General features: G+C 40.7%; 2 protein-coding genes and 3 long non-coding RNA genes across 17 annotated transcripts; 1 reads left to right on the top strand and 4 right to left on the bottom strand.

The window, feature by feature from the left end:
• The first annotated feature begins 2532 nt into the window (after positions 1-2532).
• Positions 2533-8632, top strand: LOC116926880. Of its 9 annotated transcripts, none has more exons than XR_006649471.1 (7): positions 3723-5554; positions 6248-6549; positions 6652-6763; positions 6816-6966; positions 7033-7129; positions 7513-8212; positions 8523-8632. It is a non-coding gene; the product is annotated as an uncharacterized LOC116926880 (long non-coding RNA). The 9 variants fall into 9 exon arrangements; XR_006649472.1 differs by having other exon boundaries at positions 3724-5554; positions 6677-6763; XR_006649468.1 differs by having other exon boundaries at positions 2533-4608; positions 4682-5554; positions 6248-6966.
• Positions 8633-8984: 352 nt separating this feature from the next.
• On the bottom strand, positions 8985-11007 carry LOC123474592. Its single transcript, XR_006649474.1, has 6 exons — positions 10556-11007; positions 10429-10484; positions 10176-10332; positions 10014-10117; positions 9835-9943; positions 8985-9772 (listed from the first exon to the last, which is right to left on the bottom strand). It is a non-coding gene; the product is annotated as an uncharacterized LOC123474592 (long non-coding RNA).
• Positions 11008-16478: 5471 nt separating this feature from the next.
• On the bottom strand, positions 16479-17252 carry LOC123474586. Its single transcript, XM_045176840.1, has 2 exons — positions 17100-17252; positions 16479-16685 (listed from the first exon to the last, which is right to left on the bottom strand). Exons 1-2 carry the CDS (start codon positions 17250-17252, stop codon positions 16479-16481), a joined length of 360 nt encoding a protein of 119 aa, XP_045032775.1.
• A 351-nt stretch (positions 17253-17603) lies between these two features.
• Positions 17604-22061, bottom strand: LOC123474589 (extensin-2-like). The gene is made up of 3 exons (XM_045176843.1): positions 21910-22061; positions 20612-21626; positions 17604-19136 (listed from the first exon to the last, which is right to left on the bottom strand). The coding sequence occupies exons 1-3, from the start codon at positions 21911-21913 to the stop codon at positions 17981-17983; spliced, it is 2175 nt and encodes a 724-aa protein (XP_045032778.1). The 5' UTR covers positions 21914-22061; the 3' UTR covers positions 17604-17980.
• A 2833-nt stretch (positions 22062-24894) lies between these two features.
• Positions 24895-27531, bottom strand: LOC116926882. Of its 5 annotated transcripts, none has more exons than XR_006649456.1 (4): positions 27135-27531; positions 26645-27048; positions 26433-26570; positions 24895-26322 (listed from the first exon to the last, which is right to left on the bottom strand). It is a non-coding gene; the product is annotated as an uncharacterized LOC116926882 (long non-coding RNA). The 5 variants fall into 5 exon arrangements; XR_006649455.1 differs by having other exon boundaries at positions 26433-26587; positions 27135-27526; XR_006649457.1 differs by having other exon boundaries at positions 26433-26796; positions 26886-27048; positions 27135-27522.
• Between the last annotated feature and the right edge of the window lie 41 nt (positions 27532-27572).

Here is a 27572-nt window from a genome sequence, read left to right as displayed (position 1 = left end):
AGAGAAAGACGGGGTGACCCCTTCCTATGGTTGTGCTGGTAGACCGAAAGAGAGGGAGGAGCTTATGCGCACTACTCCAAAACAAGACACACCTGCCCCGGGAATCTCTTTTTATTTTCCAAGAATTTTTTTTCTTTTTCTTTTTCTTTTCTTTCTAAACTATCGATCATGATGGAAATCTTTCTCTTTCAGCACATCTGTGTGACATTTTTTTTTTTTTTTCCCAGTTTTTCCAAAGTCTTATACATCACTGGCTGTCCCTCTTTCACGGAGTTGACAGTTGGGCCGACTCACTTGACGCTATAGATGAGCAAGTGGGCAGACCAAACCCCGACACGCAACTACCCACTATAAGCTAGTCGGCGAAAGGAAAAAAAAAATGGACGACATTTTCTTCTTTAGTTTCGTCTGTAGCTCACTCTTTTAAGGAGCTGGATAGAGTGCCCAAAGAGGAGGACATGACGAAGCTCGACAGGATTCTATTTCCGAGACGCTAATGTGATTCGTCACCATCTTTCTTCTTCTTTCTTCTTTCTTTCCTCAGCGTGTTCTTTATACTCACACGTGTGCGTTCATTTGCCTTCAAGTATAAATGTATATTTTGTTTTTGAGAAACGTCTCTCTGTAAAATAATAATAATAATAATAGACTTCAACGTGCGTTTTAAAGAAATACCGAGACAAAGATCGTATATATGTACAATCATCGATTATAAATGAACACGCACTATGGTCATCATTCTCGCGCTTCCTATTTCATCTTATCGCACAGTTTCCTGTTACGATGTCGATCTTTCACGAACGCCAGCATGCGCGCTAAATAGACTCTCTTTTTTTTATCAGTCCACCTTTTTTTTTTTTGGCTTTCCCCTCAGGACGGTCTATCCCTCCTTCCGAAAAGGAGCTGATGAATCTCGATGGATGTGTCCAGCATCGGCGTGTTAGATAACACATGTATGCGCTTTTTATTTCTATATAGAGAAAAAGAAAAAGAGAAAAAGGCAATCATATGTACACCACAAGCGGATCAGAAGCAAAAGTAAATATCCATGTCTCTTTATTCTTCTTTTCTCACGCATTCGAACGTTTTTATATTTTTTTTTTTTCTTCGTTGGGTTTCTTTACATTTTTCTTTATTCCTTCCTCTCAAACTTGTAAACACACAGAAAATCGAAAAGCCAGCAAAGTATAGAGGCACGAATGTTTGCGCTTTCTTCGCACGCTCTTTTTATTTTTCTTTGCAGACATTCTCTCCGCATCCTCAGAAGCTGATTTCCATTTTCATATGCGGTCCTTTCTTTCACAGCGCTCCTTGTAGCTTCCTAATGAAAAAGAAAGGAAGTCTTTCACGAGGGAGAAGCGCCATCTTTTAGATAGAAACAGCTCGTTGCTGGCTTGCCCTGGCTAATTGATTGCATTGGTATTCAAGAAACCGTATTATAAGGCTCCTCTTTTTCGCCTTTGAACATCGCAGACGCATTCGTAACGGTTAAAGAAAAAAATAGAGAATGTCGTGCAATTTATAGAATCTCACATACAACGAGTGGATATCTATAAATTAGCGGGGGGTCTCTATGTACAGAAATGTTTGTGTGGCTTTTCTAATTGATGTCCAACAGTTCACGATCGATCGTCCCCCCGCCTTCGTTTTTGCTGCGATGTTGACTTTCTGAAGATCTACATAGTCGATAGTGTTCGATTTGTATAGCTAGAGGCTTTCTTCTTTTTCATCGGAAATAAAAGAAAAAAGGGAAAGACTTTCTTTTTTTTGTGAGAGTGATAGGGTGAGAAGAGATCAAAAACTGAAGGAGGCGGCCGTGGCCCAGCGGGCAATCGTCGTGTGGCAAGCAATCATTTCCTCTTTTTTTGCTGTTTTGGCCCGGTAGGGGGTGGCCGTCCTCGTAGGATGTGCTGCTGCCCAATTTCCGGCTGCTAGATTTGCTGCTCATCCATTGGGATAGGGAAATACCCTTCAGCATTGCCTCTACTACGAGAAAAACAGCGTCCCTGCAAGAAAAAAAGGAAATGAAAAATAAAAAAAAAAAAAAAAGCAAAACTTTCTATCTGCCCTGGTAAACGGTCGAACAAAATGCTTCCGGCCGTTGCAATCGAATTAGATTTGCAATTGGCCATCCCTTTCGTTCTTCTTCTCTGTGTGCCTCTGTATAATGTCTTGTCTAATGAACACACACGCATTACACAGAGAGACCCACAACGAGTTCGGGACGCAGATCGATAAGTATAGAGAGACAGCAGCACCAATAAGAGGAATCGTGTCGGTACACGTTAAGTTTTAGACGGTCAACTGTTACACGTGTAAAAAGATTTTTTAAATTGGTGGCGTGACATTCGAATCATTTTTTTTTAAAGCTCCCAATGTGATCTGGCAGTAAAGTATATCACGTTCGATATCGTTTTCGTTCCATCAACGGCGACGTGTCATCGTTCACTTGCAGATGAAGACGTCGCGAGACGCAAGTCCGTAATAATCAGAGAGATTTTTAAAATATTGAATTTGTGATGTCAAAGATTTCGACCATCTGTTGATCGCTACTGCGGACCGTTGTGATGAGATGTACGTGCATAATCGCTTTTTTCAACTGCAACGAAGTAAAGATCCGTATCAAACACAAGGTCTTTAAAAAGTCTATAGAAGAGCAACAAAACGGATTTCATGTAGGAGATGCGATCACTCTCCATCCCCCCCTCCGTTCCACAACATCTAAACCGTTTACGCTATACAACATTTCAATCTTATTATATACTGAAAATTCGCGTATCGAAACGCCCACGGACTTAAAAACGTTTACTACCCTAAGTGAGAAAAATGTTTAAACCCATACCGGCAAAAGTACACACTTAGGAAATCCTTATCCTGATTGATGTATTTCTATCCCCCCCCCTCCTACCCTTTTTTTTTTGTGTGTCTGCCTCCGATTCCCCAATCTACAGTACACATATAGTTAAGCAGCTTATTATAGCCGATTGAGGGCAACAGAAACGAAGAAGGACTTTTGGCAATTCCAAAGCTATATATCTATAATAAAGGGGCTTATGGATAATATAGCGAATGTAGTTTTTTCTGCGACTGATTCATTTGTTGTTCTATATAGACGAGATGTTGTACGTGTACGATTTTTCACGCGCCCTTGATTGAGATTGGGGCAACGCGGAATTTTTCAATAATTAAAACATTCTCGTCCATACAGTTGCCCTGATTGCTTTACCGTCTGATTGAAACACGTATCATTTTCTTATATGTGCACATTGATCACATATGCTTGCCAAAATGGAAGATATAGTCAACTTTCACGCCCCTGGAACTAATTACCCGTAACCAATTGGCATATAACTGCGCCTTTGCACTGTGTGCAATACGCGGCCAGGCCTTATTCTCGATCCGTTCAGCGGAAATATACAGGCCAGTGTGGGCGTGATGAGATTCCACTTAATCAACATTTTGAAGCGTATAGGACATATTCATTTTTAATATAAAAGGACATTTAAAAAAAAATTATTAGCCGAAACTTCTTATTACAACATAAAAAGTTGAAATGAATGCTGTCCAGGGGATGGTGTCAGACACGCACGACCAGTGGCAAGTGTAATACAAATGAAACACCAAAGAACAGAGTTTGATAGGAATTCTCGAGATTCCTTTGGTCTCCAAAGGAAAGTTCTCCCCCCCCCCTTCCTCTCTTTCGTCCATTGTTTCCACTATTACTAATCAGACACACGTATGTAGCCCAGGCAACTGGACGCGCTGGGGTTCAAGCATTGCCAAAACTTTATATATCATCAGTCTTTCTCTCTCTGTCTGCCTGAGAGATAGAGGGAATGTAGAGTCCATATACGTTTATGCTCTGAAGCCGGGAATTCATTGCTGGAGGAACAGTGCATATATTCTATTCAACTCTTCGTAGAAAAGTTTTCTCCGTGTGTGTGTGTGTGTGTGTACATAACTTGTGTCTATATATGTGTGTGTGTATGCTGGTGGGATCTATATGGCATTACTATGGGGATTTTCGGTACCACTGCGTACAGTAGCGAATAATAATAACACGTCTGGGCGATTGAAAAAAAAAAAGGATCGACATGTGTCGTCTATATTCGTGACACTTTTTTGTTTTTTTTATATTCCCTTTCTCTATATGACGCCTGTCGCCTTTTCTTCCTTTTTGCAAAATAAAAGTCTAGAGAAAAGTTTTTCTTTCGATCGAAAAGTTTTTCTTGGGGAGGGGAATCTCATCACTCGGGGATCAGCTTTTCATTTTTCCAGGACGATTGATATATTATATGTTATCGATCCGTACCGAAGGCGGATGTCTTGCTTTTTTTCGTGTTGACATTTGTTTTTTGTTTTGTTTTTGTTTTCTTCCGTGTGTAGTGTGAATTTCTACCGCTAGATGGCATAATCATTTTTGACATTCCTCGGAAGAAAACGGGCGTTTGGTAGAAATGACTGCGTTATTACCTAATATCGTCATATCAACATTTACTGCCTGGTTAGAAACATGGACATCAAAAGACATACGGACCTTTTTCGTGCTACACTCACGCATTACGGACACGTTCAACGAACGGAATATACGCACGTTTATTGTCACGCGTGAGGGAATGCAACGATATTCTCTTAAATTCTTTTCGTCCCCATGTCTAACTGTATGCATTTATGATGTTAGTTTCATCCATCACGCCTACGTCGTTCCCCTCCGTTTTGTCAACATTACATACACCGAAAGGCGTCGTCTTCCATCTTTTTCGTATTTGACGCTATTTTTCTGTACCCCCGGTTCGGCTATATTGGAACGCAGGCCAGCATGTAGGCTTCTGGAATGATGGAACTATCACGCTCGTTATTGATGACACACCGCCCTCTTTCCCATGTCGTATACCCGAGGCCTATAACCAGGAGAAAAATAAACATAAATACACGAAAAAGAAAAAGAAAAAGAAAAAAGAAAAATAAATAGTGAAAACGTTATGTATTTTCTTGGCCATGCCTCTGCGTGTAGTCACGTGACAACATTGTCCTATTTATTTATCGTTGGCGGTTTTTGCTTTGTGTCTCTAAAAGATATACGATTTGGGCTGTAATCGTTATATAGCCGTTAAGACAAGACGAATTGCGTTTCTGGGAACGGGAGAGGTGGGAGCGACAAAGACACGCCCATTTTTACCACACGAGGTCGAATGCAATAATGAGTAAGTTATAGATTGTCGTGAGTTTTACTTTTATTCCCGCTGTCAAAGAGGTATGTCCCTTGATTTTTTTCGTTTCGTAATCGGGATTGCTAAGGATAAATGTAAAATTTGTCGATTGAATAAATGTCGTTGATTTACTATTCGAATGCTAGATGGCGACACCATATGGAAGCTGATTATTCAATAATGATTCAGTTTTTCAAAATGGCTCCATATACGCGGAACAATGTATACATTGTGCTCATCGATGGAAAAAAATTACCTAATCGATTTTCTGATAATAACTTCAACAATGGAGATGAAACTTGCCCAACCGGTCTCTGTAATGGAACTCACAATTGACCAATGAGGTAAGAATTTTTGTACATTTCAATTATAGTGGTCGATATTCCAGATGGAAGGGTGATGAAAAATCACGTTGTCTGAAAAGTTTCGCATTATTTTTGCATACAGCCGACGATTAAGAATCAACTGTTTTTTCACGTTGCTACAGTAAAACCATCGTATTTTGATTCAAGTTAAACAAAATGGGGTTTGAAAATAGCCCATTTCATCATTTCCTTGAAGTACAATTAGAGAGGTAGACGAGAGGACACGTTCATTCAATGAAACATGTCGAGTGTTTGACGAGTTATATGTCTATTACTTGCAGTTTTTGGTCAGTTGAACAGCAAACACTGTGATTCAAGCAACTCATGCGGCAAATATGGTGGATAAATTGTAAACTTTTCATTTGCTGGTAAATAACTTTGTTCATACTATCAGCTTTTAGGTCTTGATCAAAAGCACCATAGTCCTTTGCAAGAGATGCAAGGACACTTTTTCTATTGGTGGTTTGACTAGCATCGTGTTTAGGGGAAAAAATTGTGGTACACGATTCGTTGTTACTCAGACCAGTATTACGATTAGCAAATTCTTTTGCAATCCGCGTGTTCCGTCCTCATTCGAGTGGAAATTGAGCCAAGGAAATTTTTATCGTTGTCATTCAATGTCGTTCACGATCTCATTTTTCTTGAATTAATAATTTTCTTTAAAAATTACAGTTAGTGCTGAAAGAAAGTGAAATGGTCAACGAAGATGCCGACATGTCTCTCGAAAACAACGAACTGCTTACTAAGAAAATCAATGGATTGATTGTGTTGCAAAGGCGTTGCATTCTGAACGACTTATTTTGTACGGATTTCGTCAACTTTTAGTGGAAGTTCGACTTTCGGCAAATAAGGGAATATGCAAAGCCTATTAGCTACTACTCTTACTGGTAACTAAAAACTAATCATACCAAAGCCTGAAAAGAATGTACGATTGCGCTGTGAGAAAATAGGATATGGAAATCCTCTACAGCCTGGTTTGTCATTTAATAATTTATTTTTATTTTTATTTTTTGCTCGTTACTTAATAATTTGTCTTCATTTTAACGTACAACTTTGGACTGTATTAAAAACCAAAGTTTCATGAAGATTCTGTTCTGACAGAGGGTGTTTCATAGAATAATATCTATCTGACTATCTCCACAAGAGGCGCTGAAAACTGTTGCGCATTAGGCCTCCGTGAAAAACATAGTAGGCCTACCAGGATAAAAAAATTTTCAGTATTTTGCATGAGCTTTCGTAGTTTTGGACGCAGGATGTCGAAGAAGTTTTAAGAACCTGTTCATGTTCGCCATGCACGTTTTACAATCAACTAGCCGAATATGGATGAAATGTCATGCCTCGCAAATGAGAAAAATTGGTTTGAGTGATGCGTCTTATATGCCTCACCTGAGGTCATTTTACTTTTTATGCAATCTGCATTAAATACTTGAATGAGGATATTTTTTATTATATGACAGGTTCCAGATTGAATCCAATTATTTTAAACCACATTGTATGCAGTTATAACCTTATGTCAATGATCCTGTCAAGAAATTCCATCTGATCATTTGAAAGGTAAGTTTTTTTTACACCCTGATAACATTTGTTGATGCTGTAATGGCTTGGTGTTTAGTACTTTAAGTTGTAAACAACTTTCTGAAATAGAACTCTGAAATGGTTTTAGCCTAGTAGTTCATTTGAATCCAGTTTACAATCAATTAGACCTACTTTTCAAGTTTAATGGTTGGCTACTGTTGAAAATTTAACTTCATCTGATTTAAGCAAAAGAATTATTAAGGGCAAAACAACTTTTTTGGAAACAACCACCTACCAATCCTTTACTTCTACATTTTGGCCAAAAGAACCACCTACTAATCTTTTTCCTTTATCTTTTGGTTTACCCCATCTGTCATTTTTACCAATTGTAGATACTGTCAATAACAATTCTTAATGTCTAGATTCTTGCCAGTGGGGCTGGATACTGTTTTCGATCACAACTGCTAACTGCTTATTTCAGCTGTTCCAGAGTGTTAAAACATTACTAAATCAAGTACTTAGAGGTGGCTGCCCATGACAAAAGAAGAGGCCCTTAACACAAAATCAACGTCAGTCGTCCAGGACGTTATCGAAGAGATTAGTGGAATGATCGCCATTAGATCCGACCAGGAAATGGAGGAATATTCGCTGTATTAGATGGCAGTAAGAATACATCCTCGGCGTCACATCTGTGCTGCTGCAGAAAAATCAGCAAATGATTTCTGAAGCAGACGAACTGTATGACTAACTCAATTTTGCCCATTGTTTTGAAAAGTACTGTCACTGGCATCACCATCTAGCGGAATTCTGACAGGAAAATAGCTTTTTTTTTTTTTTCAATAACACGTTTTGTGTAAAAAATTTACATGATTTGGATTCAAAATTCAACAACAATTACAAAAAAACAATACAATTTACAAAACAGTCGGACTTACTTCTTTTATGGAGAAGTGAGAGGATTTTAAGTTGGGTTTCAAAGTAGATGGAGCCACTGCTGCATATTTTCAAGACATGACAGAACCTGTTTCATTTCTGGTTTAGCGTCCACGGAGAATACCTGCGTCATTAAGTTCTTGTTAAAATTACACTCCTGATGTCGTGTGGTTTTACCTGGAATTTAGCGTAAGTTTTCCATTTTGTGCTTTACAACTTTAAAGTAAACTCATACTTAATTGAAGGTACTATGGCACTGACTAATTCATAATAAACATTGTAACATACTTATTAAAAATTTTTCGAAGTAGAAGCATGGCTTGCTTTGCCAGCACGTTTTTTATCTCGTTTAGTCAAATGCATCCAAGTTTTATACCAATGGCACTCCATAAAGAAAACAGCTCTTAATATTCTTTTCCAACCTAAATTTTCTAGTTGTATCATAAGGTAATGTTACAACTGATCATTAACAGGATTACTATTTTAATTTTACCTTTAGGTCTCAGAACTGTGCTCGATGTGCTGTGATGGCCACAGGACCCTGTTTGTGACAGAATGCAATGCCACAGATGTTTTGTTGCCACTGTAAATAAAAGATCTTTAGTGTCACTCTTGTGTTGATGAATTGCTAGCTCACACGTAAGAAGTAAAAGGAAGTTCAAGATTTTTGTCTTGTCATTGTGGTGATTGATGATTGTTTGTCACATGATGGAGGCTACTTTTAAAATGAAAACAAGAAAAACTCCTTTAGTCATGAAGATTCGTTTGGGTTCTTTTTCGACAACAAAGTCTTGCAGAATGGTAAACAGCTGTGAATGGTCACATACTCAAATGACGACGAGATTAAGTGAGAGGTTTGTGAAATAAGTTATATAATGTTACTGTTATTTTTTGTCATATTATAAAATGAAATACAAAAAAGTTAATATATATAAATAGTTTTATTGACCCTCCTCCATCCCACAATTCCACCACTTTTTTATACAACACAAAATATTACATAAATGTAAAATACATAAACATACATACATACAAACATACACACTTAACTAAGTTAACCCGTTGGCTGCCAGGCCATGCAACCCGTAGGTTGCTTAAACTACATTAGCTACGCATCGCGTCTGAAGGATCACGAACAAGGTGGGACTTGTCCGAAGACAAGTCCGGGCTGGCACGGCAATAGAAACCATTCCGGGAATGCACACCCCAGGAATCTATCACCGCACCGACAAAGAGAAGTCCCTACTGGTGCATTGCCTACGGCGCCTAAAGGCACAAAGCCTTTAGGCGCGGCGACTGTTCCCCCCCATGGCCATGGGGCAGAACAGCGCCCGGTTCCCTAAAAGCTACAAAAAAAATGGGACGCAAACGGGGTGGCAGCCAACGGGTTAACTTATACATACAAGATACAATGCAAAACAAAACAATACCACGAGGACGATCCACGGTGAAATCCACCATCGCCGTGGGCTGTTTGCTGAACCAAATCCAATTGTGACCGACTTTTCTGTGAAGCGTGAACGGGATGGCGAAGGCGAAGACGGCGGCGATGGCGATGGCGATGGCGAAGGCGAAGACAGCGGCTGCGGCAACGGCAGCGGTGATGGTGATGGTGATTCTGATGGCGATCGCGATGCGATGGCGATGCGATGGCGATGCGATGGTGATGGTGATGGTGATGGCGATGGCGATGGCGATGGCGTTGGCGTCATTCGTCATTCGTCATTTGGTTCAAGTCATGACGTTATCCTAATAAAGAACAGAGATAGGACCATTTTAAATTTCTTGAAACAACATAAAACTGAACTTACGGATAGATGGATTGAGGACAGCGATGAGGCGAAGGCGAAGGAAGAAAACAGCAAGACCGAAATCCTGAAGTTGGCTTTGAACATAGTTCTTCTGAATTGATGGAATTACCTAAAAAGGAATTTTTAGATAGGGTAAGTGAAATGTATTTTATCTAACCATAACGGAAAAAACAATTTACTTAATGTGTGCAGTCTGATGGATAGAAATGCAGAAATCGTCTGGACGGTGGTTTGCGTAGAAACAAAGACGAAGGCTCGCAGCCCTAATGTTGGGATTACATTCCTACACGTGATTACATAACAATAGAAGAATACTAAAACAACAGAGAAACTTGAAATACCTAATAAGATGATAGCGTTGAAGCTTATGGGTAGATTGGTGGGTAGAATTGTATCCTCTCACTGAAAAATGGCATGATGAAAATCAACAAACATAAGATGCTCACAATTCTTCCAGCGTCCACATCCTTAGTGCTTTTACTTTGAAATAGTTTCATCCTTGAAAGTGAACAATAGAACCATACCAATTACTTTGATAGTAGGCAGAATATAAGTACCTCTCATTAAACAATAGCATGGTGGAAAGTGACAAACCTGGGCTGCTAACAGTTTTGTGGTTCAACAGCTTGCCTAGCTGATGACAAGGGAAACTGCGAGACAGGAAAAAAAACAATCCCTTTGAAGTGTTCTTTCTCCAACAGACATGTAACACTGAACTTACTAGATCGCAAATAACACACCCATAGTCAATAGCTGAATTATCGATGGGAACACAAAAATTAGCTAAGAAAACAAACTTAAGGGTTACTTGTTACTTGGACACACAGTCACACACCCCATCCTGTATCATTTTAATGGATGTCAAAATTCAGTTAGTCTGAAATTCATCCGCCAGATCTCCTTACCCAATTGTTGCATTCTAGCTTGGTATAACAATAAGAATTATAACATGGTATTCAATAGGAATGTTTCGGCCTTAGACCTTAGGTTGCGCCTAAAAATACGCATTACTCTTGATGAAAGAAGGACTCAACGGCTACCGGTGTTCGGAAAGTTCCCGATAAACCTTGGAGAAAAAGACACATCACACAATGTTATCAAAATTGAACACGGATTTTGATTACTATATGGTTTTCTCGTTAAACCAGCCATTTTTTTTTTTATAAACGAAAATAAACTGCTGTTAGAGCACTAACTTTGTTTTTTACGTTTAGTTGAAAAACTATAGGACCAATGGAAAAATAAACTTGATTTCCGTGATTTTCATTCAATTTTGAATCAAAATCATGTATTTTAAGCAAAATTCAAAATTTGGCCAAAAATGAAAAAGTGGGAAGAGTATACCCTTCCCACTTTTGTCAAAATATGAAAAAAACGACATCTCTTGGAATTCGACAAAAATCCCACGGTATAATCAAAATTGAACGGGGATTTCGAATAAGTTATTGATTTTCTCGTAAAACAAGCCGTTTTAAAAATAAACGAAAGCAAAATACTGCTAGTGCAACAACTTAACTTTGTTTTTTACGTTTAATTCAAAAACTGTAAAAAGGAAATCTTTCGTGGCAATAGATTCAACCTGAATGAAAAAACGACTCTCAGTGACAACCGGTGCCATCTTGAAATGTTCAACATGGCTACTTCTCTGAAAATTAAAAACATGAAAAAGAAACAATAATACGAATACAATCGATTTGTTATAATAAGCAACATACTGCAAGATTGTCTAACTAAAGCTTCCTGAATCATAAATTTGATTTCATGATCAGGAAGGAAAATATTCTTGATGGTTTACTACTTCTCAATCGACCAAACTAGTTGCCGTTGCCCTAGAGCTGTTGCTGGGCAGCGATGAGTTTATTTGTTATTTCGTTACCAGCTATCCCCCAACGAGCTTATTGATGGGGTGCTGACCAACTGCTTGTATAATTTTTTAAGCTTGCTAAGGCAAAATCTCTTACGCAAACGTGTAACGCCTACATCGTGCAATGTTTCTGTAAACAGTTACCTTCAAGTTCTTCGATTGATACAATAGTTCCAAGACACACACAGCCGGCGGGGTAAAAACCGCCGGGTTTTGAAAATACCTCACTATGTGGAACGCCATGTCGATGAAAGAAGCAGTGAAACAATGGGAGGCCCATACCCAGCAAAAAGATCTCCACAGCTGTCAAAATTAAACTGATACTGATGATTAACTGATGCCAATGGGAGGCAATGGAGCAGGACAAATTTGGTAAGCAAACTTAACTTCTTTAGGGAATAATAATATTCCAGTACCATTTTAACATCATAACTTAATAAGTGCAACAGTACATAACTAGCGGATACCATTATATTGTAATAAGAAAGTTAACTCACAAGCTATCTCTCCCTGCTTCTACTCGCAGACAACGTTACTTTATTAACCCTGAACCCACAACACTTGTACATTAACACACACTTACATAGAGCAGTTATGTACGTGGGAGTTTAGACAAGATACATAGATAGGGATAATGTAAATAGAGAGACAGTACCTTCACAGTATAGATCGTAGAAGCAAGTAACCCGAGAGATATTAACAGACCTCTCCACTACAGCTGTGGAGATTAGTACTAAACCGTAGTACCACTCTGGTGGCCAAAAGGGAAAAGATGAGAAGCGGGTTTGGACTTTACTTTACACTCTCCCTCGAACACGGTTCTCTTATTCCTTCAATAATGTTCCGACGCCAATTCTTCCTCGTATGTCGGTGAAAGCGGGTGCCGGCAGAGGCTTGGTGAATATGTCAGCAAGTTGGTTTGATGACTCGACGTACTGCAGGCTGATCTGGTTCTTCTCCTGGTAATCCTTGATGAAGTTGTACCGCACGTTGATATGACGGGTTCGCTGATGGAATTCTGGATTTTTCACACGCCGAATGGCGCTTTGATTGTCGCAGAAGATGGTAACAGGTGTTGGTGTTTTGGATGTCACGGTTGAAAGGTATAGCTCTTCCGTCTCAAGCTCCGTTTCTAGTAGGCCAAGCCAGATTGCGGTCTGTGCCGCTTTAGTGGCTGCAATGTATTCACTCTCAGTAGTGGAGAGAGCGACGCAGGTTTGTTTGGAGCATCCCCAGGAAACAGGACCGCCTTTGTAAAAGAAAATGTTACCTGACGTTGATTTGGAATCATCTAAGTCACCGGCATAATCAGCATCAGTATATCCAACAACACATTCTTCTCTTCCACCAAGCCACAAACCGTAGTCACACGTAGCTTTCAGATAAGCAAGGATCCGTTTCACGCCATTCCAGTGAGCCGGCTGGGGGTTTTCGCAGAACTTGGCTACTTGAGAGACGCTATAGGAGATATCAGGACGAGTAGTTGTTGACAGATATAGTAAGGCGCCCACGACCGATCGATACTTTGTTGACGGCTTCTTCTTCTTCTCTCCCTCACTCTTCGGGACCATTGCAGCGCTAAGACGAGCATTAGAGTCAGCAGGAGTAGATTTGGGGTTGCAGTTGACCATGCCGTGTTCTTCAAGTATGTCCATGATCAGATGAGTCTGCGATATGAAAATTTGGCGGTTTTTTCTGTCGCGTACTACGTTGATACCAATGAATCTTTCAAGCGGAAGGAAGTGAACTTGGAACTCAGCACTCATGAATTGTGAAAATGTCTCGAGCGATCCACCTAGAGTACTGCCATAAACCAAATCATCGACAAATTTAATTAGAATAGATTTTTCTTCTTTGCTGGTACGGACAAAGATGCAGGTGTCCGCTGATATTGGCTTCAAACCAAATTTCCGGATAGCCTCTTCCAGTCGTTTGCTCCAGAGTCGAGGGGCCTGCTTGGTACCGTAGAGTGCCTTAAGAAGGCGACACACGTGATCCTCTTTGCCGGGTTCGATGAATCCTTCGGGTTGTGTCATATACACTGGCTTGTCGAGAGTTGCATTAAGGAACGCTGTCTTGATGTCAATCTGGATGATGTCCATGTCGGAGTGGCCATCAGAGATAGAGTTGCACGAACGGTCTCGGAGCGTGGGACAGGTGCAAACGTCTCGTCAAAATCAATCCCATAGCGTTGACGACAACCAACTGCTGTGAGTCGACCTTTGAAGCGGGCCGGAACTTCTCCATACCCTGGCTTGTACTTCCCGATCCATTTGTGTCCGATGACGTTGCTGTTGGTTGGTATTTGAGATCGCAGCACGAGCTCCCACGATTTGTTTTCGATAAGTGACTGGTACTCCTCCTCGAAGGCCTTCATCCATTGGGCAGCATACTTGGACTGGACCGCTTCTTTATAGGACTTAGGCTCATCCACATCCGATTCAAAAAGCTCTCCTGAGCCACTGGTCGACGCAGTTTTTCCGCAAGATTTCTTAGATTGTAATAACTGAATCCGCCGCGACCTTCGATAGTTATGCTGAATGTCGACAGGGTTGATACTGCTGTTTTGACTAGATGCGGCTGGTACAGGCGTCGCTATTTCTATCTCAACAGCTTTCTCACTATCCGAAGGTACAGCAGGAGGCACATCCGCGATGATGTTCGGAATTGGTTCAATGATTCCTTCTTCTTCCAAGGCAGGTTGCTCGGGATTTTCTTCTTGTTCAGCGTTACGATGCATGTTGAGAACTTCCATAACGATTTGAAACGGGTCACACGGGTTGAAGTTTGTTTCAGCAGCGTTGGTTGTGTCACCGATGAGTATTGATTCATCGAAGGATACGTCACGAGAGATGATGATCTTCCTTGTTACAGGGTCCCATAGACGCCATCCTTTGATGTTGTCACAGTATCCTACGAACCAGCACGCAACAGCTTTTGGTTCCAATTTTTTCGCACTGCGTCTGGAACATGAGCATAGGCTCGACAACCTAGAATGCGGAGATGAGCAACAGACGGTTTTTTGTTAAATAATTTTTCGTACGGAGTGACGTCTGATATTGAACTGACAGAACGGTTCCTGACATAAACGGTGGCACACAGGAACTCACCCCATAGCTCCATCAGATGTCTGCCAGTGTTCTGAGGCAGTTGGTTGCTGTTGTTATTGTTGTACATGGAGCTGCGAACACCGTCCATTAGAGTACGGTTTGACCTTTCAGAAACTCCATTCTGTTGTGGGGTGTAACGATTGGTAGTTTGGTGGATAATGCCTTTCTGCTTTTTCCAGGTAGCCAGTCGTTCACCTTCGTACTCACGTCCTTGATCTGTCCTTAGGATTTTAATCAGCTTGCCAGTTTGATTCTTGATGCGCTCGTAGAACTCCATGATGTGCTCCACGACTCCATTCTTCTTCTTAATGAGTTTGACGTCGGTGTAGTTGGTGTAGTCGTCTTTTAGTAGAGTAATACTTGAAGTCATCAAACGTAGATACATGTAATGGTCCTCCAACATCGCCATGAACGAGTTCACATACTTCTGTTGCTTTTACATGTCCTTCGGTTGGAAAAAGTGTTCTATGCAGTTTACCAAATATGCACGCCTCACAGGAGAAAGAGAGATCATCATCTTCAAGTCCAAGGTCCTTTACTGCATCCGTTTTCTTCATTCTCACAATGTCCTTGCAATTGAGATGGGCAAATCTCTGATGAACCGTTCCAATTTTCAGTTTGGCCGCGTTAGCGAATCCTCTCGTTCTTTGTTATTGGCAGATATTTGTAGATAATACAGCGTTTCACCAATTCTTTGACCAACAATTACTGTGTTTTGATTGACAGACAGAGTTACCTTGGTTTCAGAGAAAAGCACATTCATGCCAGCAGCTGTAGCACAGCCAATCGAGAAAAGACTTGGTCCGATGCCAGGGACGTGTAGAACTTCTTGTAGTTCACCATAGACCGGTTTGCCATTGACAAGGGCAGTCACCTCAATAGTACCGATTCCTAATGCTGATAACACGACTCCACCGATACCGTTCACCTTCCATGTTCCTGGTGGTATCTCTCGATAGGTTGTGAAGAAGGATTTTGCTCAGTCATATGGTGTGTTGCGCCAGAGTCAGCTAGCCAGTGGGACGGACGTTGGGCCATAAGACAGAGGGATGAGGACACAGCTCCAAATGATTTTCCATCTGATCGGTTTTTGTTGAAACTGTCGTCCCTAGCTTGTTTTCTCTCTTCACTTCGTTTCTCAGGGCAGTTGAACGCCTTGTGACCAGGTTGATCACATTTGTAGCAGATAACTTGCGGCCTTTGTTCATTTGATGAATCGTGATGTTGATTTCCCCTACGGCCTCCATAATTATGATGTGTTCCTCTTCCACGAACACCACCTCGTCCGCTTCTTCCACGTGAGTAGCCACCTCTATGGCCTCTAGCAGCACGACCCTGATCAGTGTGGTTGGTTATCTGTGGCGCACGGGTGGCGAAAAAGGCAGTATCTGCAGGATCATCTTCTCCTCCATTTCGTTCGATGCTCATGATCTCTTCTCCGACTAATCTGGTGGTCAGATTGTCGATCGTTTGTTCAGCAGGAGGTACACTCTGCCAGGCAGACAAGAAAGGTCTGTAACTTGGTGGAAGTGTTGCCAGGATCTTCATGACAACTTGTTGTTCTGACACTGCAGAGTTGAGGTTTCTTAGTTCTTCAGCCATTGTCCTCACTCTGTTGACGTGACTCAACACGTTGTTTCCTTTTTCATATCGATAATTCGTGAATTTACTCAACAGCAGGTTTGCATTCGCAGCAGCTGCTTGAGCAAATTGGAGTATAAGCCGATCCCACATATCAGCAGCTGTACGACTCCTTCAACTAGCACCTGTAGTTGAGGCTCGATGTTGCAGTAGATGATCATCCTGGCATCAACATCTTTCTGATCCCAAACATCAATAAGGGCCTGATTCGTCACCACACCAGCATCGTTCAGAATCTGTAACAATCAGACCAATTTAAGTTTAGTCTCAATTAGACACAGTAGTACGATATGGCTAACACTAAACGAAGAGCACACACATGTACATAGCCATTCAATACCACACTGTGTTGATTGCAGTAGTAAGATATGACAATTCAGATTTTCTTTTGTCATTCTTTACATCACTACACATCAGTTTTCCTACAGCCGTAAGACATAGTATGTTCATGGGAACACTCTATTACATACTCAGCTGTCTTCAGTGATTTCTGTGTTATCACTATACTTTTGTTTTCCTACAGCCGTAAGATATAGTGTATTCATGAGAATACTCTATTACATACTCAGCTGTCTTCAGTGGATTTCTGACAGATCACTTTAGTCACCACATCAAGTCATATAACATGATCAATACACAACAATAATTACCTCAGCTGGTTTAAGTTCCTGTCTCAGTGTCACACGAAACAGCTTGCTTCTTTCAAGCAATATTGATATGCCATATCTCCATGAACCCCAGTTCAACAAGTTAAGTTTGGCGATGTGTCTCACCTCACCAACTGGAGGTCCAACATTTGCCATCGTTAATGTTTCGTTTTTTTTTTTCTTTCTTACAAAAAAAAACACACATTAGACAGGGGGCTACATGTAGGCCTACACAAACAACAAAATCAGCAGGTCCAATGACTTAGATGCAAAAGAAAAACTGCGATGGATTTCTACTGTACACTTAGTCTATTTGTATACTCCCTAGTCCCAGGCAGGCCTTGCATGAGGTTGTAAAATTAAAAGCCAGTATGTGCACAGACGTGTTACCCCCAAACAAAAAAAAAAAAACTGGGGCCTAAGTACTAACAATATCGAGTAATTTCAACAAATATACTTCTAGCAATAACTGGGCCCATAACCTAATAAGAAAGTTAACTCACAAGCTATCTCTCCCTGCTTCTACTCGCAGACAACGTTACTTTATTAACCCTGAACCCACAACACTTGTACATTAACACACACTTACATAGAGCAGTTATGTACGTGGGAGTTTAGACAAGATACATAGATAGGGATAATGTAAATAGAGAGACAGTACCTTCACAGTATAGATCGTAGAAGCAAGTAACCCGAGAGATATTAACAGACCTCTCCACTACAGCTGTGGAGATTAGTACTAAACCGTAGTACCACTCTGGTGGCCAAAAGGGAAAAGATGAGAAGCGGGTTTGGACTTTACTTTACATATTGTGTAACGTCTACCGTGTAACAAAAATAAAACAAACATTGATTTTCGAACCATCTGATTAAAATCTTCGGAGCTATTTGTAATACTTTGGTGTTTCAGTTCTGTAGCTGGGACCTGAATAATATTTCGGAGCTTCGCTGTAGTAGCTGGGGGCGACGTATGGGGTGGTGTAGTACTCGGGAGCCTTGGTGGTGTAGTACTCGGGAGCCTTGGTGGTGTAGTACTCGGGAGCCTTGGTGGTGTAGTACTCGGGAGCCTTGGTGGTGTAGTACTCGGGAGCCTTGGTGGTGTAGTACTCGGGAGCCTTGGTGGTGTAGTACTCGGGAGCCTTGGTGGTGTAGTACTCGGGAGCGGAGTAAGTCGTAGTGTAATAGACGGGGGATTCGGTGTAGTAGCTTGGGGTAGCATAAGAAGGCGCGTAGTATTCAGGCGCCTTAGTGGTGTAGTACTTCGTAGCCTCGTTCTGGTAGTAGGTTGGAGCCGAATATTTAGGAGCCTCAGTGTAGTAAACGGGAGCAGCATAAGTGGTAGGGTAGTATTCGGCCTTTTCCATGGCGTAGTACTCGGGGACCTTAGTGGTATAATAAGAAGCTGTAGTGTAGTATTGTGGTGCATCGGTGTAGTAGCTTGGCTTGGCATATGTAGCAGAGTAAACCGGGGCTTCAGTGTAGTAGCTTGGTGCCGAGTAGTATTTGGCAGCTTCAGGGTAATAAGCTGGGGTGGCATAGGTTGTTGTGTAGTAGCTAGGCTCGGTGTAGTAAGACGGGGCGGAGTAATACTGAGGGGTCTCAGTGTAGTAAGTGGGCTCACTGTAGTAAGACCGAGCAGCTTCAGTGTAGTAAGTCGGAGCTACGTAATACTTGGTTGCTTCTGCTTCGGTGTAGTAGGCAGCGGCAGTAGTAGTATAGCTGGGGACAGCATAGTACTTTGGGGCTTCGGTGTAGTAGCTTGGTGCAGCGTAAGTAGTTGAGTAGTACTCCGGTGCCTTAGTGGTGTAGTATTTCGGAGCCTCAGTGTAGTAGCTTGGAGCTGAGTAGTACTTGGGAGTTTCAGTGTAGTAGGTCGGAGCAGCATATGTAGTGGTGTAGTAGGATGCTGTGGTGTAGTATTCAGGCGCTTCGGTCGTGTAGTATTTCGGTGACTCGGTGTAGTAGCTAGGAGCAGCATATGTTGTTGTATAATACTCGGCCTTCGTTGTGTAGGACTCGGGAGCCTTGGTGGTGTAGTAGCTGGGGGCTGCATACGACGTTGTGTAGTAAGGCGTCGGAGTAGTGTAGTACCCAGAGGACGATCCCATCGGTCCACCCATGGCCTCTCCAGCCAACAAGGTAACGACAGCCAACAGCAGCATCGCGCCGTAATTAGCTGAAACAAGATAATACAGAAAAGGTTATCTCCTGAATCCACCTGGATGTAATAAATAGATGCACACAAGTTCATTACGATTGTTTAAAATCAAAATGAATCACAGTTTCAATTCCTACGATTAAATAATTAAATAAAACGATAAATTACTCGTCATGTTAGAGTTATAAAACACGATGTGAAGTACAACTGATGGTAGATGTCGTGCTGCTGTCCAAGTTGCTTACTACACTGAATTGAAACACCTCTGTCCCCTCATTTTATAAGACTGCAAAGTCGCCCTGTTTCAATTCATTGGCCCTGCGGTTACGACACGTGCACCTTATGGGTAGTGACGTAACAGCCAATATTCTTACCCCACCCTTTTGGCTTGGCGCTTTTGTTGTGTAGGATCACGTTTGAAAGGGCGAACATTGCTGATTCAATGTCAAACAACAATCCTTAACTTGAATATCAATTTCTCCTTAAAACAATATGCACAAGAGAATGTTAATTGTAAAACTCTTATTATAATTGTAAAACTAGTGAAACTATCTATTAATTAACCCCGATGTATCCGCTAACTGATTAATTCCAATGATTTGGCTGACGACATCGAGACAAAGAAAACACAAAAAGGTGTGATTTGTGCTGTAACGAATGATTCAATTTTTTCCTTTTCCTAGTCGGTAATTGCAAGAAAAAAGTCCTTTATTCATTGTCAAATATGAATCGTTGAAAATTGCTAAATATTAAAATTCGCGTGCAGTAGAGCAAGGAAAGAGATGTGGAAGTGGGTCTCATTGAACCCAATCTTACACCTATATGTATCCAAGACGTAAACCAACGATCAAAAATCCTTTGTGGGGCATCCATCGTGATAACTGAGCAGATTGCAGTCATGTACAAATATGTAGTTAACTAGTACGTACGTATATATATACGTACATATGTCATTAAAATTTAAAGGTTTTTTTTACAATTGTTGACGTATAATTAAAAAATATGGTAATAACGGGATTCTTTAACCCTCATTAGTCTGCCATTAATAATAAACACAGGGTCTACTGTACGTAAAAGGATAAAGATCCTGCATATAGGCCTATCGTGAAACAAACTCGATTCACCATGCCACCCTTGTTTTGCACACACATTTTATAAAGAGAAAGAAATTGAATGCGAAGGGTTAACGAGGACATTTTTGTATGAAACATCTCTTTTGACATTAATGTTATACTTCAAGAACGACTGTGATGAACCAATAAATATGGGAGATGAAATGCTGAACTATTTAAAAAAATTTGTCCTCTAATAGTATTTTGGAGCTGCTTCAGTGTAGTAGCTTGGGGCAGAGTAGTACTTTGGAGCCTCAGTGTAATAGCTGGGAGCCGCATAAGTGGTGGTGTAGTATTCGGGCGCCTTTGTAGTGTAGTATTTTGGAGCCTCTGTATAGTAGCTAGGAGAGGCATATGATGTGGTGTAGTATTCAGGTGCCTTGGTGGTGTAGTACTGTGGCTCTTCGCTTTTGTAGTAGGTCGAAGCCGGATAGTACTTGGGAGTCTCAGTGTAGTAAACAGGGGCAGCGTAAGTAGTGGTGTAGTATTCAGCTTTCTTGGTATAGTACTCCAGGGCTTTAGTTGTGTAGTATTCGGCAGCCTTCGTGGTGTAATATTGGGGTGCCTCAGTGTAGTAAGATGGAGCAGCATACGTTGTAGTGTAGTAGCTAGGTTCAACGTAATACGAAGGAGCAGCAGTGGTGTAGTAACTGGGGGCAGAGTTATAATTTGGAGCCTCAGTGTAGTATGTGGGCTCCACGTAGTAAGACTGAGCAGCTTCAGTATAGTAAGTCGGAGCTTCATAATATTTGGCTGCTTCTGTTGTGGTGTAGTAGGCTTTAGTAGTGGTGGTGTAGCTGGGGGCAGCATAATATTTAGGAGCCTCGGTGTAGTAGCTTGGTGTAGCGTAAGTCGTTGTGTAATACTCCGGTGCCTTTGTTGTGTAGTATTTGGGTGCCTCGGTGTAGTAACTTGGAGTAGCGTATGTTGTGGTGTAATAAACTGGGGCCTCTGCGTAGTAACTTGGAGCCGAATAGTACTTAGGGACTTCGGTGTAGTACGTCGGAGCAGCATACGTAGTAGTGTAGTATTCCGGGGCTTTGGTCGTGTAGTACTTGGGAGGTTCGGTGTAGTAGCTCGGGGCAGAATATGTTGTGTAATACTCGGCCTTCTTCGTTGTGTAGTACTCAGGAGCCTTGCTGGTGTAGTAGGACGCCGGCGTGGTGTAGTACCCGGATGAAGACGATCCCATCGGTCCACCCATGGCCTCTCCAGCCACCAAAGAAACAAGAACCAACAGCAGCATCTTGGCGTAGTCAGCTGCAAATTGAAAAAGAATGCGGTTTAATGTATGATCTAAACAAAGAGCCTTATAAAACATATACATCAGTTTTTAACAATATCTAAGAGTCAATAAATGAGCCTGGTTTTCCCATAATTACAAGATGTAAATCCTGAGTACATAAAACTAAACAATGCGATCATCACTTTGAAAATCTAGCTTGAAATTACGGTTCAGAACATGTTTGATAAAAAGGACAGGCTTCTTCGAGAAAAATAAAATTCATTTAAAACAAAGGTGAGATTAACGTAAGATATTTACCCATGATAATAAGTGAAATTTGACTTGGTAATGAATAGCTGGATATCACGACTCTCTCTACTACCGTTGCTGATCGATGAGTCCACTCGACTGATTCAAATTGAATTTTGTCCTCATTTTATAAGAATTTTTGTCAGCCTGATGTGCACGCCACTAGCCCATGGCATTGAAAATTACAAGTGCTATATGATGCTTACCCCTCCTTTATTGATATTTTCGCCTACCTTATGACATCCTCTTCCCCATTTCCTTCTCTTTTTGGCCGCTGGCAATTGCGATTTAAGGCCACGTATTTTCTTGTCTTAAATTTTCATTCAAAACGTTATGATGGTTAAAAAAAAGAAGGATGTGTCCCTTAATGCCATTGCAATGTCAAACTCAAACTAGAATCGTAGGATTGACAATAATTGTCATAAATAAACAATAAAGATCCTACATAAGTTTGTAGTTGCTTTTTCAACGGGTAACTGATTGAATGACAAGGGACATTGCTTAATGCTTATACGGGTAAAAACAAATCTAAATAATGAAATCTAATCGTAAATTAAACTCGGCGATTAATATTTGCGCTCTCACCTCGTATAACTCTTAGCCTATGCATTCACTTATTAGTGCTAACATCGGCCGAAGGCGATATGGAGGATTCTTGCATGTCATTAACGGTGTTCATGCGTGATGCCACACCCTTATTTGTGAGTGCTAGATAATAATTCGAAATTTTAAACATTTAATTAAGTTATTTGTTTTATAGTCAAGTCAAATGATATTCATCATTGTTTTCCCAATAATGTTCATTTAAGACATTGTGTAATATTTTCCCAGAATTTAAATGGGAGTTAGTTTTATGTCGGAAATTGCCCGATTTTTTTATCAACGTGGTTTGGTGCCTAAATTCACGGTATATAAGAGTTGAGTGCATTTCTATGTGTAGCGGCACTTGAAATGACTGGGTATGTCACCCTCCCAATGTTGGGATTGCTAGTAACCAAGAGTCTGTAAGCAAATACAACTCGAAACGTCAAGCGTTGGTATGGGATTGGCCCACCATTCCAATGCAAGGCTGAATAGAGAGGTAAGAGCTATCAGCTGATGTCACGATGTGGGTCATATAGTACAGCAATATGATCCGGGCCAACATCGTGACAGGTCTGGAGGATACTAGCATGTCATTCAAGAGCTTAGCGCAACCATTTTTTTCTTTTTTTCCTTTTTTTTCACAATTAAGTGAAATTGCGCAAACAATGAACTCTAGCTGCTAGTACCCAATTTTGAGCATTGACTTTCTACTTGACATTTTCAATGGAAAACTAGGAAAACCCACGATAGCGATGGAAATGCAGCATGAGATGAGCTTGAAATGACTGGGTACCCTCCCAATGTTGGGATTGCTAGTAACCAAGAGGGCATGGAGACTCCTGCTACCTTCGACACTGGCTACCTGGGGGGTCGACACTGGCTACCCCGACACTGGCTACCCGACACTGGCTACCCATAAGGCCGACACTGGGTACCCCGACACTGGCTACCCGACACCGGCTACCTATAGAGGGTGACACCGGCTACCTATAGTTGGCGACACTAACTACCTCTTTTTTGCTACCCTGTTACATTTAACGTAAGCAAGAATCCCATGGCCTTTTGTTTCTTGCCTGCAATTACATTTCTATATCCAACATGATGACCATGCGCCATTGGGGTCCGGAAACTTCTCAGTTGCTCCACCCGCCATAACAATCCAGTAACCACTCTTATGATCCAACCGCCGTGTATGATCAACCCACAAACGGCCACTGTGGGATTTTCTGGGTTCGCGGAACCCCTCAGTTGATCTACCCGCCACTGTGTTCGGGTGCGAATTCATGTTGTTATCCTGATGTAGTATAATTTTATTTAACTGCTTTCAATTTCTTTGCTCAAAGGTTTTTTACTTTGAATACCTTTTTTGAAATTCAATTTAATTTCGCTTGCCTTTACGTTTGATTACATTCGCGTATATTTGCCAAACATTCGAAAAGCAATCATTTTTTTATACAAGCCGAGGGCTTAGAATCGACGGAGGGTGGGGGGTCTTTTCATTGGACTATTTAGTTAATGCAAGTAAACGAATGTTTCTTACATTGAGTTGGACAGGTGGCCATTATAGGTAATTTTGAAGGGGTAAAAAAAGAAAAGAAAGGTAGCCAGTGTCGCCAACTATAGGTAGCAGGTGTCACCCTCTATAGGTAGCCGGTGTCGGGTAGCCAGTGTCGGGGTAGCCAGTGTCGGTCTTATGGGTAGCCAGTGTCGGGTAGCCAGTGTCGGGGTAGCCAGTGTCGACCCCCCAGGTAGCTAGTGTCGAAGGTAGCAGGTGTCGATTTCCCACCAAGAGTCTGTAAGCAATTACAACTCGAAAGGTCAAGCGTTGGAATGGGATTGGCCCCCCCCATTGCAATGCAAGACTGAATAGAGAGGTAAGAGCCCTCAGCTGATGTCACGATGTGGATCATATAGTACAGCAATATGATCTCCATCCGGGCAGGTCTGGAGGTTACTTAAATAGCAAGTCAATCAAGTGCTTAGCGCAACCCTTTTTTTTTTTTTTTTTCAATAATTAAAATCTAAACTGGCAAACCAAAACTTCTAACATCTAGTCCGAATATTTGAGCATTTCGTTTTAAGGGAATTTCAGATTGAAATTAGGAAATTAACATTAGTGGTGGAAATGCAAACTAAAAATTTGTTCGCTATGGAATTAAAAACTGTAAGATAAGTGGATTTCAACCTTGCCCAACTCAATGTTAATTGGCTAATGCAATGAATTAAAGCAATGTTCTATGCTACGCAACTAAATAGCTATATAAATTATACCAGACTCATTGAAACCAATGATGTAATTCTCACTATTGTTCTAGTGTATAAATGCGTTCAGCAGTTACAATGTTGTAGGGAAACAAATCGCTTTTATTAGCTTTATTTGATGCAGAATAAAAACAACGAGGGGATTAGTTAACGGCATTATATCTGTATTCAACAATTCATTTGGAAACATTTGTATGGAACGACTAGTGAATGCATAAATGGAAATACTTATCCTGGAACGAGGACTGTAAATGATAAAATCAAATCTGAATATTCCATCGTCGAGCTTGATGGACAACGCAATTTTCACGATTAATAGTACTTGGGAGCCTCAGTGTAGTAGGATGGGGTTGCATAGGTTGTTGTGTAGTATTTCGGAGCTTCAGTGTAGTAGCTCGGTGCAGCATATGATGTGGTATACTCGGGGGCCTTTTTAGTATAATATCTTGGAGCCTCAGTCTGGTAATATTTAGGTGCCTCAGTGTAGTAAGCTGGGGCAGCGTAAGTGTTTGTGTAGTATTCAGGAGCCTCAGTGTAGTAAGCCGGAGCAGCGTATGTTGTGGTGTAGTACTCAGCTGCCTTTGTGGTATAGTGTTGAGGATATAATAGCTTGGAGCAGCATATGTTGTAGTGTATTTTTGGGCCGAATATTTGGGACCCTCAGTGTAGTAAACTGGAGCATACTTTACAGGTTATATATCAATACAAAATGCGTAAATTTTTTTTTCAAAAATGTTTCTTTTTCCTATAATTTTGTTTTCATTTTGTACAATGCTCTTATCCTTCCATGATGATTTACAAGTTCGTTATTTACAGATTGAGGCGACTATATAGATCTCATCAGTGTATCATAGTTGAATTGCCAATCTGCAAGCATCGCATGCTAAATAGTGAACTTTTCATGGAAATAATTTATTTAAGAACACACTGTTTGAAAGTGCCATATTGCCATTAGAATATTCTTTTTAATTCACATTTTATTTCAAATTGACTCTGTAAGGAATCGAACCTTTACATTACAGCATACCTGGCCGATGCGCAACCAATGAGCCATGAGTCACATTATAATCTCCCTATTTTGCTCTGTGATTTAAGGCGTGTGTACATTTAGGTGTAAATGTTCAAACTGCAGATAGAATTATATTGTCAAATGGAAATTTCCTAGGTAAATGGATGAAATATGGTTCACTTTGCAGACTGTTTGGATGGCATGTTAAGAGCTGCATTTTTACCAAACAATAGTAAAATGGAAAATATATCAAACACATGAGAATGGTATATATCAATCAAAAGTAAGAATAAATAGTGGAATCGGGTTTATCAACTGCGACTCAACTATTAATCTAACCATATTCAATTAATCGCTTCAAACCTAACCGCATCGGCAAATCCGAATATGAAGAGTACTGGTCCAACCAACTTACATCATTTCAAATAACATATAAATATAGTACATTTTTGGGTGTCTGGGATGTGTCACCAGTCCCTTACCCCCTTGCACAATAGAAGATCCTTTTTTGAACACAGTACAGGACAGACAAGCAACTAAAGAAAAGGATGTCTACTTAAGCCAACCTGAAACAATAAATAAAAATAAATTAAAAAACAACATGGCCACTTAGAAGGTGACTAGTGTTTGTTTTCATAGCAGTCATGATGTAAAATCCATAAGTGGTTAACAGTACCTTTGACATGCAGGATATGGGCATAGATTATGTCATATTCTAGTCACCAGAATGATTCGAGTAGAAGGCCTTTAATCAACATAGGAGTACAGCCAGAATCGAAAACCAACTGGTTTAGTTTGCAATACACCTCTGGTGCTACATATAGAAATATCCTGGGAAAAACATTAATCACCACTGAAAAGACTTCATTTTTAAAACACACTAATCACCATAAAAAAGAAATTCTATTTTGTTCTGTTCAGATTCAGTAGAAATCATGACAAGCAACCTTATGGCAAGAAGGTTGAGCAAGCAATTAACATTCACGCTCTTTAAACTGCTATCAGAATCATCCACAAACATCCTGCTTCCCTCCAGCAATCTGCACTATCAAATAGGAAAGTTATACAGGAAATATTTCAAGAAATCATGTCATACAATAGTAAATACAATAACTAAATCAAGAGATACCCCATGTAATCCGAACCATGGTATAATAGGTTAAGTCTTAATAGAATTTGTCTCAACCTATTATACCATGATCTGAACACCGGTAAACCCTTCCTCATGGTGAATCCTTCATCAATTGACAAACTGGAGCTCAAAATTGTTCAATTGATATTGTAAATAGATTCTGAAACAAAAGGAACAGTGATTAGGCAATCCGCACATTTCTGGGGAGCTAAGGATTAACATTAAATTGCTGTCACTATCACTTACCCCATTAAGATTTTAACAAATTTCATAGAGCTGATTTAACTAACGTGACCATCGTAGTTTAAATATTTATATACGTACGTATCTAGCCACAGGACAAAACATACCCAAAAACACGCGAATAATACCAGTTGTAGAAGCAAAACAACATTTCGACCACGAGACCCACACTTTCACCGCTTTCATGATGAATCAATGGATGTATGAAATGCGTGTAGTGTAATGGCGGCGCTGGTGTAGTTCTGCTCTAACTTGTATTCAATTCAATACCCGACAGGCGGCAAATCAAAGTTTCATTTTCTACCACGTGATGACACCGCGATCGCATGGTTCCCGATTCCGGTTCCCGCTCCCGAATTGGAGGGAAAAAATCCCAAAAGATCATAGTAAGGCGCTCATTCAGCATTGCCAATATTGAAATAGTCGGTACACAAATAAACT

This window comes from Daphnia magna, linkage group LG7 (assembly GCF_020631705.1).
Source record: "Daphnia magna isolate NIES linkage group LG7, ASM2063170v1.1, whole genome shotgun sequence".
NCBI lineage: Eukaryota > Metazoa > Arthropoda > Branchiopoda > Diplostraca > Daphniidae > Daphnia > Daphnia magna.
Note: the sequence above shows the minus strand (reverse complement) of the source record. Positions and strands in the feature narration are given on the sequence as shown.